This window comes from Haliotis rubra, unplaced genomic scaffold (assembly GCF_003918875.1).
Source record: "Haliotis rubra isolate DU_JTF1 unplaced genomic scaffold, ASM391887v1 Scf1063, whole genome shotgun sequence".
Lineage (NCBI taxonomy): Eukaryota > Metazoa > Mollusca > Gastropoda > Lepetellida > Haliotidae > Haliotis > Haliotis rubra.
Window position 1 is genome coordinate 200,838 of NW_025764963.1, and position 19,497 is coordinate 220,334.

General features: G+C 39.7%; 1 protein-coding gene across 1 annotated transcript; it reads left to right on the forward strand.

Annotated features, from left to right (window-relative positions):
• Window positions 1-5,298: 5,298 nt before the first annotated feature.
• LOC124278770 (uncharacterized protein F54H12.2-like) lies at window positions 5,299-5,967 on the forward strand. The gene has a single exon (XM_046714548.1). It carries the CDS (start codon window positions 5,299-5,301, stop codon window positions 5,965-5,967), a length of 669 nt encoding a protein of 222 aa, XP_046570504.1.
• The last annotated feature ends 13,530 nt before the right edge of the window (window positions 5,968-19,497 follow it).

The following is a 19,497-nucleotide window of genomic DNA, read 5'->3' on the forward strand; positions in this document are numbered from 1 at the left end:
ATGATTGTAGATATTACAACTGCTACAATGACAGTTGTAGATCTTTTTTAATAAACCTGGTGGATAATTATTTTCATATGAAATCCAAAGACATACATTACATTGTGTTAAAATATCATTAGAATACTAGTATGTCATATTATATGTGTACATATGTCAGCCTTTGTATTGTGAATGTATGATGTAAAAAAAAACACTAGCAAATTGTTGTGATGGATTTGTAGAAGCATAACAATAATTGTTTTCCAGAAGCATATTCATGATGTGGAGAACACCATTGAAATCTGTGATAGTCGACTAACGGAATCGGGGATCGGGTGGTTAGGCTCGCTGGTTTGGTTGACACATGTCATCAGTTCCCATGTGCGCAGCTCCCAGTTGTGCTCATGCTGTTGATCATTGGATTGCCTGGTCCAGACTCGATTATTTACGGACTGCTGCCATAGGGCTGGAATATTGCTTAGTGAGGTGTAATACTAAACTAACTCGCTCACCATTGAGATCTGAATTGAGAGAAAAAAATACCAACAAAACAAAACAAAAATGAGTGTAAGGACCTTTAGGCAGAAACCTGTCCTCTGTGCGTTACAATGAAGTCAAGTGGGAATCATAACATTTCCGTCACCGCATAATGCTAAGTACATTGAATATTTACATCATAAATGGAATTTTTAAACTGTCTTATAACACTAATGAAGTAATCTTTCCCCCATAACATGTAAACATATGGAAATGATAGAACCTTGCTCTGTGTTTGTTTATGGTATGTCGAGGGAGAAGTGATACATGGCTCATTAAGAGGTAAATCACAATAATGATTGACCCCCAGAGCCTTCAAACCCTGCCTCATCTAAAAAACAAAAAGACAAACAAAAAACAACTTCATCTGTTATTTTACTGTTGTAAACTAAACATTATTCTTAGCAGTCTTGGGAGGGGGGTCACGGTGACATGACCGAGAAGGTGGGAAACGAGTTCATTTTGTTGAGCGTTCATTTCTTTTTCTTTCTTTTTGTGTGTGTGTGTGCGTGTGTGTGTGTGTGTGTGTGTGTGTGTGCGTGCGTGCGTGCGTGTGTGTGTGTGTGTTTTCAGATAACTTAGTAGTTTTAAGGGCATGACATGTATTCATTGTAGATGGAGATAGATAGATTGGGTTGATCAATTAATCATATTGCGTCAGAATTATTGTTTTGTTAAGAATACGTCCGACTTTGTGTTAGCAACTGTATGAAACTCAATCACTAGCAGCTACCACTCGTCACCCCTTTTTTCATGGATAATAGATTGAAAGGGTTTCTCAATTACTTTGAGCCAAGGTATCTATACATATAAGAAGAATAAGTTCCAATAAATGTAATTCCAGGGTTACATATCTGACACCATGCAACGGTAAAATATAAAGCAGTAAACCATGGGTCATGGTTTCATATTAATGGAAGACACCGTAGAGGCACAGCCTCTCGATAGGACTAGCTCTATAGAGTCCTGGAGACTATTTGGAAGAAGCTGAGCAAAGACAGAAACTGTATTTTTTTCTCAAATTTTTATTATCTATATCGTTGTGATTACTTGCATTGTTAACTTATCCTTGGATAGAGGAAATTCAAATATATGGATAGCATTGTTAAGTAGCAGCTTGGGGTATCTACTACCTAACCCTAAAATCAAGTCGCGCTTGTCAGAATCAGTGTGAAATACAGTTCAACCACTCCCATGGCATGTCTATTTACTTTTGAAATAAACAAATCAGAGGAGGTTACTATTCATGAAAATGAGAAGATCCAGTCGGCGGAAGACCAGTGTTCGTCTAGCTCTCGCATCTTGTGTACCAGTCAACACATACTGCGCAGATACCATGGGAACAAGAAGCACAGAACGGTTCGTATTCGTTTACACCAAACTATGATCACTTAGTCAACATTATCCTGTGAGAATTGAAGAAAAAATGATATAAAATTGGGAAACTGATGAAGAAAGGTATTCATGGTGGGGGAGAGGTTATTTTTTGCTCATGAACTAATTTCTCAGCATCAGCGAATGTGATTATTTTTCATATATATAAACAGGACGTCAGACGACCATGCAACCTTCTACACCTGCAAGCAAGTGATGAGAGAGCCACACAGTCTGAAAGACTCCATCATTACGCAATCTGATGAATGGTTTCAAGACCGAGATGAATGTGTGAAAGATGCCAAGAGAAAATTTCAAGATGAACACAAAGCTGCCCAGCGAGTGATCATCAAAAAGTCCAGGAGAGTGCCTGTGTGTGCAGACGAAGTAGCCATGGTGAATCAACTAAAACATGCCGAGGGACTTCTGACTTTGTGTTATACTTTGAAGTCACTAAAATCGTTCGACTTTGGGAACTGTGTTTTGGTTGTATGTTTGATGAAGAACAAGTTCATACTTGTCGTGACCTGTCAGAACAGGAGCAAGTTAACAAATACTTAAACGCCGCCATAACTGAGGTGAACGATGATCGCGTGATTGACAGATGGATGAAGTTGTTGACTGATGACTGCTTTCAGTTTGATTCCCTATCAATGTAAAGATTATGAAAAGGACTCTTCATTTTAAAACCATGGAATGGGTTCATGAGAAATCACTGTTCTTAAGATGTTATTTTTGGAAAATAGATTTAAAACAGAGAAAATGTTGACACAAAAATGACTTTCAAAATAAACGTTGTCTTCAACCTGTAGCAATAGACTGCTTAAGAGTCATAAAATACGTGCATATGTATTTTAACCTCATTTAAACGTTGATAGATGTCTTATGCCTGATTACATATATTTTATATATATTTACCCATTTGCCATGTCATGTGGCAGTACATCATGAGTTCTCAACAGAGGAACAAGACATCCTTAAAGAAGCAGAAAGAAAGCATTATCAGAGTATTATTTTAACCCCACCAAACCGGGGGCTTATTATAGACCCTCCAAACTGCGTGATGAGTTAAAAGCGAATAGACCACCTGAAGTTAAACTCAGGAAGGTGAAGTGGCTTGTCAAGAACCAAGATACTTACAGTTTACACAAACCAGTCAGGCATTATTTCCAACGCATGAGAGTCAGTTTTAATTCTGTCAATGAGATGTTTGACTTAGACCTTGCCGATCTTTCACGTTACAGCAAAAAGAATCAGGGTGTACGTTATTTGCTTGTGGGTATTGACATACTAAGTAGGTTTGCGTTTGTGTTTCCTCTGTCAAACAAAAAGCCCAAATCTGTCTTGACAGCTTTCAAACAAATCCTCAAGCAACGACGTCCTAGGAAAGTGCGAGTAGATGCCGGAAGTGAATTTAAGGGTGTGTTCAAGACGTTACAGAAACAAAAGATAAAACTCACTATAGCTAGCAATGAAAACATAAAAGGTAGTTATGTGGAACGTTTTAACAGAACACTGAAATCCCTGATCACGCGATACATGACCCATAATAACTCCGGCACGTGTCAATAAAACCAACGAAGTGAAAGTGTGGAACCATATCTACCTGGAACCTTTGAGAAAAGTCAGCAAACCTAAAATCAAGAAATACTTATTTAAAGTAGGTGATCTGGTTCGCATCTCATACCTCAGGAAACCTTTCATCAAGGAACTCGACCTCAAGTGGACGGAGGAGCTTTTCAAAGTGACTCGACGTTACAGGAAACAGGGGTTTCCTCAGTACAAACTCAAAGATTTTCACGACGAACCCTTGATAGGGTCTTTATACACAAACGAGCTTCAAAAGGTTAGCAAGTCGAGAAAGTGCTTAAAAGGAAAAAAGTCAAGGGGAAGACATACGCTCTGGTGCGATGGGTCGGCTGGCCTAAGTCATTTGACTCGTACGTGGAAGAAAGCGAATTGAAAGAAGTGTAATGAATATGGAGAAGTATGTGTTTCTCAAAAGCTCTGACTCCAAAAAGACTTCGTTTCCAGAGAATACGACTTATCATTTTTGCGTCAAACTAAATCAAAGGTTAGTCTTCGACGGATTCTTGGTGGTGTCGTTAATGGAGCTGAACTTTGGAAGGGTGAATCTGTCTAAAGTCACGGATCCATACATAGACGTGTTGTGTATCCTGTGCGATAGTTCATTGGCAGGCGAAACTCAACTGGCTTTATTGAGATGCATGGACTTGAGACAGGGACCTACCTACACATTTGGTACTGAATTTAACATTCGTGTCAAATTGAAAGACACCGAGAATATCGAATTGTATTTAAAGTCGGAAAATGCCTCTACAGCTTCATTCTCAAAGGAAGAGACCACCGCTACACTTCATTTAAGACGTTATCCTTTTGTGGAGTAAAAAACATGGATTCACGTCCACTGTATTTCCAAGACTACGGTAAGTTTAAACATTATTTCGACAACAAACATGTGAGGAAAACATCTAATCTGCTCCATGGGAAAGCAAAAAAGCTGGTGATCCCGGCTAGTCAAGCAGGAACACAACAACAACGAGACCCAACCAAGGTCACATTGCAAATGACGTCAGAATGGCAAAGCGAGGTAGAGAGAGCGGGAGCCAAAGACAGAAGGCTTTAAAACGCAAGGCGGGCGAAATGTGCGTCACAACGAAGAAGATTCGACGAACCGGAAACAACACTGCACGGCCAAAGCACTCCAGTGTACTCCTGTGCAAGAAAACGATATCTTCAGTTAAAGACGTCCATATAGGAACGTAGAGCCGTCATGTCACTCTTCAATGATAAAGAATTCGACAAACTCGTTCCAGAGTGCCTCAATCTGTTCACGCTACCTCCTTATCAGACTAGCATACAGAAACATTATTTTGTGAATGTGCGACCTTTAAGCCAAATCAACCATGAAACTCTGTTGGAGTTTCAAGTGAACAACTCGGGCCCCGACTACACCGATCTGAGATGCACCCGTTTGCACGTCAAAGTCAAAGTAACGCAGACCAATGGCACGGCCTTGGCCGAAGACGAAAATGTCGCTCCGGTGAACTTGTTTATGCAGTCGCTGTTCTCCCAGGTCACAGTCTACCTGTAGAACCAGCTCGTGTCCAGTACCAACAACCATTACGCCTACAAGAGCATGATGAGGGCCCTACTGGGATATGGTGCGGAAGCGAAAAACACTCAGTTGATGACGCAGCTGTTCGCCAAGGATTATGCCGAGAGCAACGTGGATCTGGAAAGCAGTAACGTCGGCAGATCTGTCAATTCAGGAATGTCATTACGTGGCATTTTCATAGCGCAAAGCAAAGAACTCACCATGTCGGGGCCTGTGTACGAGGACATCTTCGACATGAACCGGCTCCTCCCCACCTGACTTGGAAAATGTTCAGATCGGAACCAAAATTTTGTTTGTTGAGCAACGTGACTGAGCACGAATTCAAAGTTCAACTCTTGGACGCTTATCTGCAGGTGTGCAAGGTCAAAGTCAACCCCGCCTTGATTTTGGCCCACAACACGCTTTTCGAAAAATCGAACGCTCTCTACCCGTACACCAAAAGCGAAGTCAAGGTGATCAGCATCCCGACCACTCAGCAGACGCACGCCATAGACAACGTCGGCAATCCTGTCGCCAACCGATACGTCGTGGGACTGGTGGAAAGTTCGAGTCTGAATGGCAGCTACACTGGCAATCCCTATAATTTCAAGTCGTCCATGCTTAAAAAGATAACACTGTACATCGACGGAGTCAGTGTGCCAGGTCAACCCGATGTCGCCTCTTACGTCAACATGCTCGATGGCATGGGACTGTGGAAGGAAGACAAGGGCAATGCCATCACCAGAAGCGAATTTCTCCTGGGGAATGCCTTGTTTGTCTTCGACATCGACGGAATGTGCGCAGAGTCGGAGTACCTTAACTTGGTGAAATCCGGAAGTGTGAGGCTCGAACTGGAATTCAAATCAGCGCTCACCAGCACACTGAGTTGCATTGTCTTGACTCAGAGAAATTCCCTAATCGAAATCGACCAAGCCCGCAATGTGTTTGTCAAGTAATCGCCAGATGATAATGACAGCTTCACAGCTTCGTGTGCCATACGATGCGACCCGAGTTTACGATCTCGTGTCCTAGGTGTTTTTGCTAAAGACACTTTACCTATGCTCACGCCAAGCATGCGTGCTAAAGGCGTTGGGAATGATTGTCAACATGGAGAACAGTTCACACGAAGGTCGTCACTGGATTGCCATGTATTTCAAAATGAACCGAGCAGAATTATTTGACAGTTTGGTGGAGCAGCCTGTTGATAGGGTATTTGATCATTACATGAAGTACGAGAATAAGAGCTCCTACACTCGCAACACAGAACAATTACAATCTTCCAATTCAAATACCTGTGGGTTGTTTACATTGTATTATGTTTTATGTAAATTCAAAGCAAATTTACGAATGAATTATATTGTACAGCAATTTGATATGAATGATCTTGTGTTCTATGATGAATATGTTTTCGCATTTATTTGTAACTACTTCAGATATTGCTCTGATTCATGTCTACCTTGTATCTCTAAGAAAAAATATTAGTATCTCTTTTCAGTGTGGTGTATACCCTGTTCATTACATAAATGAATCATACATAGATTGTAACACATCAATTGAACCGCAATAAAAACTTGTATAAGTGTATAAAATACCTTTTCTTGTCATTTGTAAATGTCTTGCATGATGGTAAGAAAGTAGAATAAAACTCCACTGTAGTGCTGACTGACTTGCATTTTCACTCTTGCCTGCTGATGGGTAAGACGTCATCTTTCAACATGATGAGAGCTTCACAGGATATATTTGGCCCTACAGTCATTTTCAAGTCCAAGTCAACAAAAAACACATCAGAGAAAACCAAAGGCACCAAAGAGATCACTAAAGCGACAGGTTACATCTAGCCAGAAAAAAAAGAAGCACAGCTCTAAAGGGAAAAAGCAGATTGTATTGAAACTACAACCCATGTCGAAGATAAAGGCTGCTGTGAAACGAACCCAATCTACCTTAAAGCGACACATGTCTGAAGGGAATAAAAGAATGCTTCAGACCCTGTAATGCCACACTTGTGTTTAATCACCATGGAGGTTACTACCACTTGTCCAGACTGTGACAAGAGGTTTACACGAAAAGATAATCTACAGAGACATCAGAAGCAGATACATGGATCAACTCGAAACTTATCTCCTCCTCCTCCTGCAGATAAGCAACTTCCTCTTCCTCTGGATAAACGCTCTCCTCCTCCTGGGGAGGAGCACAAGCAGCATGACCGATTCAGATTTCTGATTCCTTCCAATGGCATCATTGTCGGGCCCAGTGGATGTGGAAAGTCGGAGTTTGTCTTCAACCTATTACGACATGGATTCATTCAACCTCTGCCTGATTGTATTGTGTGGTGTTATACTGTGTGGCATCCTCTTTACGATAACATTCTTCAAACTTTACCCCAAGTACGGTTTGTTAAAGGAATACCTTACAATCTCGAAGATGAAAACTACTTCGATGCCCACAACCAGAACATGATGGTGTTGGATGATTTTTTGTCTGAAGCAAAGAATGACAAGCAAATTTCTCGTCTGTTTACCCAAACCTCCCACCATAAAAATGTCATTATCTTTTTGTTATTACAAAACCTCTTCCCCAGAGGTAGGGAATCTCGTGACATTGCCCTAAATTCTCATTATGTAACGATTTTCAATTCACCTGTAGACAGACAGCAGGTGAAGGTATTTGCCAGAAGAATATTTCCTGACGACATAAGTAGATTCATGACTCTTTATGAAAGGGCTGTTGAAACACCTTATGGACACCTCACAGTGGATCTAAAACCTGGCACGAGTGAGAAAAATAGACTGCATGTCAATATCTTGACAACCAGCTACAATAAATCTGGTCAGAGTGGATTACGACAACAACAAAAACAACAACAACAACAGATAAAAGATCTTTCGGCAGGATTAGATGTTCAGACAGCTCCTGACGTTTGTGCTGATCACACTTCCAAAGAACAGTCTCTTAGCTGTGACGTCGAAACAGTATCCATCTCGTGACGACACAGGACCTCTCACCATGGCCACTGCGTGTACTGACTTTGGTGTATTGATAGACAATATGCATGATCTACAACGACATATCAGATCATGGTGTCCAGCAAACGACAGTTTGAAATTCAAGAGGAAACTTCTCAGATACGAGACTGACGACAGCAGTGATGACGAGGAACTGAAAGGTGGAGGTCTTGCTTTCAATCATCGTCCTTGTGGGAAGCCATCATGCACTGACATGGAAGTTGAAGACTGGCAAAATGTGGGTTTACAACGCATCTGGAATCGTGTGTACAACAACAAACGTGACCTGATGAAACTTAAGAGAAAAAAAGTACAGAAAACAAGGTGGTCGTACACATGAATGGATGTACCAAAAAATGAAACAGATGTGGGAACATGAATTGGCTGACAGCCTGAACAGTGTCATAGAGTTCACCCAATACTTTAAACAGGCACCTCTATTTCAGTCCATTCGAGACAGCCTGAACGATATGGATCCTGTCAATCTATCATCAAAAAACAAGATAACCCGTTTCTAAAAAACCATCATGAAGGACATTCTAACTCGCATAGATATGCCCGAAGCTGAAAGTGACACTGAATCTATCATACCTGCCGACGATGGTAGTGATGAAGATGCTGCTGATGATGATGATGATGAGAGTGAGAAAGAATAAAACATGGCGAGGGAATATACAAACCTTGTCTGATGTTCCAACCCTTCAGTCGATATTTTGTTAGTCATAACAATGACACGGAAGAATCAATCTCTGAACCAATGTAAAGGAAGGAGGAGATGTTGTCTTATTCATATATTAAAAACACGACCTCTCACAAAGTCAAAACAGATTTCTCTAAATGACACCAACAGCTCGTCATCAAAGAAACAGATGGTCCTATACATCAGGAGACCAGCCAAGTTGGGATCTCCAGGGCACAGATCTCTTTCTGTACCATAAATGTCACGCAAAGATGTCCTTCTCCATCCTATCGCTGCTATATCCGAGTGTCATGTCAAGATGAAACACATTAAACATTGAACATCAATGAATCGTTAAGATTCCTATTTTTTGTTTGTCAATGACTGAAATTACCCAAGTCTTACACATGTAACCTTGTGACCTTTTGTTGCTAATAAAAGAAGGTCTATCACAATTTTTGTTTTGTTTTGTTGGTATTTTTTTCTCTCAATTCAGATCTCAGTGGTGAGCGAGTTAGTTTAGTATTACACCTCACTAAGCAATATTCCAGCCGTATGGCAACAGTCTGTAAATAATCGAGTCTGGACCAGGCAATCCAATGATCAACAGCATGAGCACAATTGGGAGCTGCGCACATGGGAACTGATGACATGTGTCAACCAAACCAGCGAGCCTAACCACCCGATCCCCGATTCCGTTAGTCGACTATCACAGATTTCAATGGTGTTCTCCACATCATGAATATGCTTCTGGAAAACAATTATTGTTATGCTTCTACAAATCCATCACAACAATTTGCTAGTGTTTTTTTACATCATACATTCACAATACAAAGGCTGACATATGTACACATATAATATGACATATTCTAATGATATTTTAACACAATGTAATGTATGTCTTTGGATTTCATATGAAAATAATTATCCACCAGGTTTATTAAAAATGATCTACAACTGTCATTGTAGCAATTGTAATATCTACAATCATTACACCTATAATGTATGTGAAACTATGAGCAGAAAGGGGGTGACAGGTAGTAGCTGCTAGTGTTTGAGTAGCATATACTTGCTAACACAAAGTCGAACATATTCTAACGAAAATAATTCTGACGCAATATGATTAATTGATAAATCCAATCTCTCTATCTCCATATACAATGAATAAACGCCAATCTACCAAGCCAAATTGTAATATCTACAATCATTAACGTCTAATGCATGTCAAACAATGAACTTGTCAGAACAAAAAAGGGGTGACGGGTGGTAGCTGCTAGTGATTGAGTATCATACAGTTGCTAACACAAGGTCGGACGTATTCTTAACAAAACAATAATTCTGACGCAATATGATTAATTGATCAACCCAATCTATCTATCTCCATCTACAATGAATACATTTCATGCCCATAAAACTACTAAGTTATCTGAAAACACACACACACACACACACACACAAAAGAAATGAACGCTCAACAAAATGAACTCGTTTCCCACCTTCTCGGTCATGTCACCGTGACCCCCCCCCCAAGACTCCTAACAATAATGTTTAATTTACAACAGTAAAATAACAGATGAAGTTGTTTTTTGTTTGTTTCTTTTGTTTTTTAGATGAGGCAGGGTTTGGAGGCTCTGGGGGTCAATCATTATTGTGATTTACCTCTTAATGAGCCATGTATCACCTCTCCCTCGACATACCATAAACAAACACAGAGCAAGGTTCTATCATTTCCATATGTTTACATGTTATGGGGGAAAGATTACTTCATTAGTGTTATCAGACAGTTTAAAAATTCCATTTATGATGTAAATATTCAATGTACTTAGCATTATGCGGTGACGGAAATGTTATGATTCCCACTTGACTTCATTGTAACGCACAGAGGACAGGTTTCTGCCTAAAGGTCCTTACACTCATGCTGGACGTCTTATAGCGAGGGAAGGGGTCACATATGGAAAACGTTATTGGAAGTGCCTGTAAACACAATGCTCACATGGTGACACAGACTACTAACTAACTATATTTATTAAATTGATATCAAAGGTCCCTTAATTGCATAAGTGCATACGGTTAATCACGTGTGATAACTTTGTTTACCTGTGACGTCATGCATATAATTGCATATTAATGAGTATTTCTGCATTTTTAATCATGCATAATGATGACGTCAGAGAGCCCTCGATGGTCACTTGGCTTGGTGACGTCATAGAGCCACATGAGTGGCTCTGAAGTTCTTAACTTTATTCTACTACTGTTACATGATCCCATTTGACCCAGATGTATCTCTAAATCAATATACTACTCCCAAAGGTTACAGATTCTTGACCAATATTGAATACATTGTTTAACAACAGGTAATTGCCATATTATAACCAGCATTTGATGTATTCGACATGTTTTCTCTTCATTTTCGCGTATGCTGTTGAGTAATTTCGGCTATTTAATGAGATTACAACTACTGTAATTATTAACAATAAAAATTGTTAAAAGTGATGCTAGATACTTTAACTCAGTGAATCAGTGTCGGAGTCAGTATAATGTGTCTGAGTGGGATATTCATACTTCACTGCGGCATGGTAGACAGACAGACAGACAGAAATTATTTATTAAAGTCTCACCCCTGTTATACATATATACAAACTAATTAAACATATATTTACATAAGGGCCATTCCATACGGAATTATGAGAGACTAAAATTCTTTAAAAATTGCATGTACATGTATTATGAATAACAATTATTAAAAGTTATATAATACGGATTTTCTCCTTTTTAAAATAACATGGCAGGTTTTGGCAGCTATAAAACACATATTGCTATTGGACAGGATAAAAGCAGTTTTTTGTATATCAGTAAGATTACTAAAATTCAGACATAGGCTATCACAAGTATTTAAAAGACTAAAACGTTCATCACTACATAAACCGGACAATTAATTAAAACATGAACTTCGTCTTCAACACAGTGTTTACAATAAAAACATTTTCTGTCGTTAAGTGGAATATTGTTATATCTACCCAGCTCAGTATTAATTGGTGCAGTTCCGCATCTGAACTTAGCATATGCACTTCTGTATGGGCGGGGCATGGGATGAGTTACGTAAAATTCCGGCGTATAAACATCCTTAAAAGTACCATAAAAGCGTAGCTTATTTGCCCCCTGTTTAGATGGACCACAGGTATTCCCTACCGATTCCTTCCACTCCTGTCTATAAGTATCAAATAATTTCTGTATAACACTTTGTACAATGAACCTGGAGTTAAAACTATTAGTGGGGGAAATAAAGTGCTCAAGATCAACATTGGCTAACTTTTTATGAATTTTAAAATTAAGGTTTCTCAGTGTCTCTGGTATCTCAGTGAGCTAGCACTATAAAACCAGCTTAAGTCTGGGCTAGTACAAGCAGACCCACATACACATACACACGCATGCACGTCGTCATATGAGCGAAATATTCTCCAGCGCGACGTTAAACCCAATTTCAACTCATCTTACCTCAGGTGAAAATTTAAGGCTAGTCCGACCAGGCCTTGGTGTGGATAAGGATGACGTTAAAGTATTTTCAACATGGCTACATTCTTGTTGATGTGTGAGGAAACTGGTAGAAGCGTGATTTGGTGCAGCGCGGTGTCGGGTATTACCGAACGGTATCCTCCCGTTACCCCTACATCCCATTACCCCTACAGCTTATAACAACAAAGTTCACGGTCCAATGCAATGCAATGCAATGCTAATCCCCTTCCTGTTACCTGTTACCTGGACAATGGACTAGCCCAAACACATGAACACAAGATTTAATGTTTTAATTTATGGATTTAATTACACAAATAAATGAATATAATACACAGATATCTTCCTGGTTGTGACATGAATATGAGCAGCAGGTCTCTCGACATTCTTAGTGTGTAGATAACCCTCAAATAGGACTTGGGTGCTACCTCTCCCTGACATAACAAACTCAACATTGCGAAGACCAGCCATGTTGATGTCATGTTAGTTTGTTTCCAACATTTATATACTATGCTAAGTCATCTCAAATTACTAGTTTCATCTCAGTGTCAATTTCAACATTTACTTCATTTCATCTTAACAAACGTTCTCTAACCAAGAACACCTTAATCCTTTCTAATTTGTATACACAACACTTTACTAAACTAAGTCATCTCAAATTCCTTGTCTCATCTCAGTGTCAATTTCAACATTTACTTCATTTCATCTTAACAAACTTTCTCTAACCAAGAACACCTTAATCCTTTCTAATTTGTATACACAGCACTTTACTATGCTAAGTCATCTCAAATTACTTGTCTCATCTCAGTGTCAATTTCAACATTTACTTCATTTCATCTTAACAAACTTTCTCTAACCAAGAACACCTAAATCCTTTCTAACTTGTATACACAACACTTTACTAAACTACGTCATCTCAAATTACTTGTCTCATCTCAGTGTCAATTTCAACATTTACTTCATTTCATCTTAACAAACTTTCTCTAACCAAGAACACCTTAATCCTTTCTAATTTGTATACACAACACTTTACGATGCTAAGTCATCTCAAATTACTTGTCTCATCTCAGTGTCAATTTCAACATTTACTTCATTTCATCTTAACAAACTTTCTCTAACCAAGAACACCTTAATCCTTTCTAATTTGTATACACAACTCTTTACTATATTAAGTCATCTCAAATTACTTGTCTCATCTCAGTGTCAATTTCAACATTTACTTCATTTCATCTTAAACTTTCTCTAACCAAGAACACCTTAATCCTTTCTAAGTTGTATACACAACACTTTAATCGCTCCCATGGGTAAGTTCATGATGCCTGACAGGTAAATGCCATGTCTTGTTTTAACTAATTGTAGTGGTACTGGGATGTAGGGGTAATGGGATACAACCTACCGAACAGCTAGCACCATATCACGCCTAATTCCTGTTATGTTTCATTACATGAAGCAATAAGTAATATTAACAAAGAACTGTTCAGTGGCAATCATATTCACGCACAAAAGCAAGAAATCCTGTCGAACAAATCCTGTTGCTGATAGATATTTCACCTTGTTAAATTTTCATTTTTTGTCACGTGTCGATTCGTCCAAATACCTTTGTCGGGATATTCCAAACAGTCGTGTAGGACAATTCCGACCAAACATGTGCCTTCAAATGTAGTTGCGGCCTAAGTGTCATTGCTTCGACGGATTGTCGGGATTTGTTTCAAACGTGTACATGAGGTTGATATATTCTTTCCTCGTTCCTGTTAGTGAATCTGTAATTGATATTTATCTTAGCCAAAATAAGAAATTGTATTGTTGTTTCGTTGATTTTAGTAAAGCTTTTGATACTGTGTGGCGCTCCGGTTTATGGAGTAAGATGATTAAATATAATATTTCAGGTAAATGTTTCCCCGTCATACGTAACATGTACAAATGTATTAAGTCATGTGTTTCATACAATGGTAATACCAGTGATTATTTTCATTGTTGTTCTGGTGTTAGACAAGGCGAAAGTCTCTCCCCATTACTCTTTGCATTATATCTAAATGATCTGGAAGAGTATTTATTAACCAATAATTTTAATGGCCTTGAACATTTGAATAGTAACATTCATCATGATCTCGGTATCTATTTAAAAATTATTTTGTTACTCTAAGCAGATGACACAGTTTTATTCGCAGGAAACCCTACTGACCTAAGCAAATGTTTATTTTTATTTGATAAGTATTGTAAAAGATGGAAATTAACAGTAAATGTTTCTAAAACAAAGATATTAATTTTTGGGAGGAGGCCTGACAAAATACACCATGTGTTCAAGCTACAACAGCAAAATATTGAATCTGTCTCAGAATATGTATATCTTAGTATTTTATTTACTCGTACTGGTAGATTCTGTAAAGCTCAAAAGAGAATTATCGAGCAAGCCTCAAGAACAATATATGCGATTTTTAGAAAATTACGTTTGTTAGATATTCCCATTGATTGTCAACTTAAACTGTTCAATAACCTTGTGCAGCCGATTTTGTTATACGGCTCAGAAGTCTGGGGCTTCGAGAAGATTACTATCTTAGAAAGGGTCCATTTAAAATTTTGTAAAGATATATTAAAAGTTAAGCAATCAACACCAGATTATATGATATATGGTGAACTGGGAAGATATCCAACAGATACACTTATAAAGGTTAGAATCATTTCATATTGGTGCAAACTAATCTCATCAACTGGCACATTTGGATCATGTTTACAATGAAAACGAATGATCCAAACATATATTTACCTCTTATCAATGTTGTTAAAACAATTTTGGAATGTTCTGGCTTAAACTATATATGGATGTCTCAAACGGCTCATTCCCACTTACCCAACTTGCTGGGGGGATTAAAAGAGATTAACAGTTACGGGTCAGTGATTGTGCAGGGTGAATTTATTACCCCTGCTATGGTTGTGACATATCATTCGATTCACGATTCATTGGAGCTGGTCGTACAACGCGTCCCCCGATTGTTGGTCACTCATCCTTCAAACATCACTGGCCCTGCCTACTCAACCGTCCTCCTATCAACCCAACACAAACAATCGACATCCTCACCCCTCCGGCCGCCGTGCCTCGGCCATCCAGGCCAGAAACCGCAAGTGTCACTGACTTTTGTGTAGATAGCCAACAAACTCTTGTGTACATAGCCATCGTTGAACTTTCATCAGACTCTCATTATTCAAAAAAGTTTTTTCCTTCTCTTTCATTTTGTACATAAGTTCACTTATTGCCTTTTATTTACATTTGTGTTCATATTTTGTGTACATACCCACCCTGTCCCTCAACCAGTCCACTACCCCCTCCATCTCCCCACCCACGCTACCCATTGCATCATGGCATCCCCCTCCTCGCATCATCGCTTTTTTCTACCCCAACCATAGAATTCCCACACCTCAAATAGCCTCATCAAATAGACCCCATCCCCATCGATTTCGGCCTTGACCTTGATTCTCTCCTACCCTCCCAACCAACCAGTCACACTGCCCCCCACCAACCCCTACTATAACCACTACCACAACTACATCCAAAACCGCAAAACGTCCACACATCTCACCTACCGAAAACATCCAATCAAGCAAGAAACAATGCGCCCAAGCTACCCCACCCCAATTGCAAGCCCAAACCATCAAATACATTCTTTTAGCATTTGCCACCAACACACATACATCCCTCAATCACACTTATTCAATCAATAAATTTGCATTATGCCTCAAACAATTAAACATTAAATACAAATACATAAACAATTGCGGCCGGGGCTTTAAAATTACATTTGCGGACAACCAACAACTCAACAACACACTAAAACACACACTTATTGACGGAAAACAAATCAGCTGGCAAGTACCACGGTGGCAATCATCAATACAAGGGGTCATACACATAGATGCACGGGAAACAGAAACAGACATACAGCAGTACATCGACTTTGCCAACACCATCTCCACGCAACCCAAAATTACACAATTTCGTACAATCAACAACAGACAACCCACCTCATACAACCCCAACACCCAAACAACCTTCCTCACATTTGACACAATCACACTTCCAACACATATTACTTTCGGCGCACTCACATACAAAGTTCACCCAATTCGCAAAAACCCTCAACAATGTAAATTCTGCTTCTCGTACACTCACCCATCTAACACATGCAAATCAATCATGCTATGCCCAAAATGCGGGTCGGACACCCACACACTTGACGAATGTTCCTATCAGAAATACTGCATTCACTGTGATACACACGACCACACCTCAACACCGAACTCCTGTCCAATCAAACAAAAGCACATACTCCAAATAAATAAACACATAAAACAAACCGACCTGCTCAAACCAGCACGCACACTATTAGCCTACCACTCACTTCTCTCAGTCCAATCATCATCCCAATACACCTCCTCCTCCCCTAACTCATCATTCGACTCGCCCCACATGGGTACAATGTGTGAAGCCCATTTCTGGTGTTCCCCGCCGTGATGTTGCTGGAATATTACTAAAAGCGGCGTAAAACCAAACTCAGTCAGTCAGTCAGTCATCATTCGACTCACCCCCACCCCCACCTAAACCCACCAAACACCGCCCCACTCAACCAACTACCAAACCCTCACGCCCTCCCTGACCCAAATCCACCCCCACCCCCACCACCCCAAACCCGCCAAAACCACAACCGCCTAAACAACCTCTCCTCCCCACACCCACCCAAACTGCCCCCAAAACAACACGCCCCAAAACCGCGTCCCCACGCAAAACCACAAACCTAACCCCCACCCCCAACCTTCACAACCCACAAACAAACCCAACCCCCACCCTCCAAAAGCAGCCACCACCCACACACAAACCCTCACTAACTCTCACTCTACAAAAACTAAACCAAAACCTAAACAAACTCGTCGAATTTATAATTGCAGCCATACTTATGATGGAAAAAACAACAGCCAAAAAACTACACACACTCTCACATAAATCCAAACTATATCACAAAAGCCTTGCCAGTGTCCTCATCACCATCAAAAACCCCTTTTAAATACACCAACCTCTAAGCTACCCTAGCACTAAATCCTCATTGTTCCAAATTCATGTCCCACACCATGGTATTTATTAAACTTCTATTCCTAATTACAGTAACCATGGCACTCATACAGTGGAATTGCAACAGTCTCCGAGCTCATGGTCATGAGCTTAAGGCCCTCATTGCCCATAACAAAATCTCACCCGATATTATAGCTCTGCAAGAAACACGATTATCCCCCCAAAATGCCTTCAAAATACCAGGCTATACTTTCATTCGGAAGGACAGACCACGGCCAACTAACTACCCAGGCCCCCCTGGAGGGGGTCTGGGCATCTTCATTGCTGAGAAATTAAATTATAACATATTCCAAATTCCAGTACAAGATCTAGAAGCCCTTGCAATCACAACTAAACTCAATAATAGACTTAACCTTATTAACGTTTATAGAAGGCCAAATTTCAAAATTACCACCCAAGATTTGGACATCCTTGCTAATTTCATAGGCCCCAGCACTATTATCCTCGGAGACTTTAATGCTCACCACCCACTGTGGGGCACAAGACCTTACACTGATATAAACGGTACACGCCTCTCCGACTAGCTAAACACTCATAACCTAAACTCACTAAATGATAACCAACCCACCCGTTACCCCCTCTCCCATCTCCATACACCCACAGCCATTGACATCACCCTCACCACACCCAAAATCACACAAGCTTGTATATGGGAGGTCCACGACGACACCTGGGGCAGTGACCACTGCCCCATCAAAATCACTATTACATCACACATCCCCACCTCCACCACACCCACCACGACCCAACACTCAACACCCACAGAAATAAGATTTAACATTAAAAAAGCCAATTGGGGCAAATTCACCACACTATGTAAACAAATAGACACTACAGCCATCTTCAACACAGACATCAACACTTTCAACACAAATCTCACTAACGCCATACTAAACATCTCAGAACAATGCATCCCCACTTTCCGGTACAACCCCGCACAAAATACAGTCCCCTGGTTGAGCACGGAAATCATTAAAGGTCACATAAACCCCAGGGGGTTAAAATACATAAATCACTAACTGGCATCGTTATAAATGAAACCCCGCCATTAAAACTACTCATTTCGACCTTTAATTGACTTAAATCGACCTTTTTGACAACAGTGCACAATTCTCACCCGCGAACGAAATTTCAACCAATCAGAGCGGCGCGCCTCTGTGACGTCATATGAGGAATAGCTTTGAGGGCCGATGCAGAATTCATCTACATTTTAGGGGGTAAATTATCTTGTTTACAGGCTTGTATAAACCTGAAATCGTGACAATTGTTGTGGAAAATGAAAGCTATATGTTCTCACCATCTACTGTCATTTAATTTTGTCTCCTGCTTTGCCTAGTTTCCGAGTTACAACTTGTTTTCATAGACGCTTCTGTCACAATTGATTGCTATCGTTAGGCCCTATTTGTATAATGACTGATCCAAATTGATCCCATTTCTGTGTTTTTTTACCTCGATATTTAAGCATGTCATGTAAAAATCTGTTTGTATTCTCAAAACAGTGTCGGCCCATAAGTTTTCACATGCAATACAGCAATTAATACTCCCTTGTTGTAACCCGTGTTAGGTGGTATAAACCTACACATGTTATTTGTCATCATTCACTTGATGGTCAGTTAATGAATTTATAACAGGTATAATTAGTGGTTACACACTTAGATTACCCGACAAAGGTTCCCATTTGGCATTTCTTGTGTCTGGAGTAAATATTCAACATTATAAACATCGATCAAAGGATTAACCGATAACACGCTGATTGATTAATTACTTTTATCTTACACAGCGGATTTATCGAAAGGTAGTGTTTATGTATGTAGATTTACTAATCTATACTGAATACACTCTGTCGTGTCGGTGTCTGCGTAAAAACAACGTCCTTCTTTCAAAGGATTAACCGGCAATACATTGATTGATTGCCCATTATTGGCTAACTAAATTACTGTTTTTAATGAAAGGCGGACATTATGCAATTAGTTGCCAGGTGTGCTATCTTGGGTGACCAATGAGACTATACACCAATACCTGAAAAGATTTATCACTCTTTCGTGTATTAAACTGTTAAAAGACACATCATTTGGAACAGTTTTGTGGATATTGAGGGATACATTCCTCAAACAAGGTAATGACCTGATATTGTTCCTATAACTTTAATCTGTTTTAATTTTAATATTTGCATTTT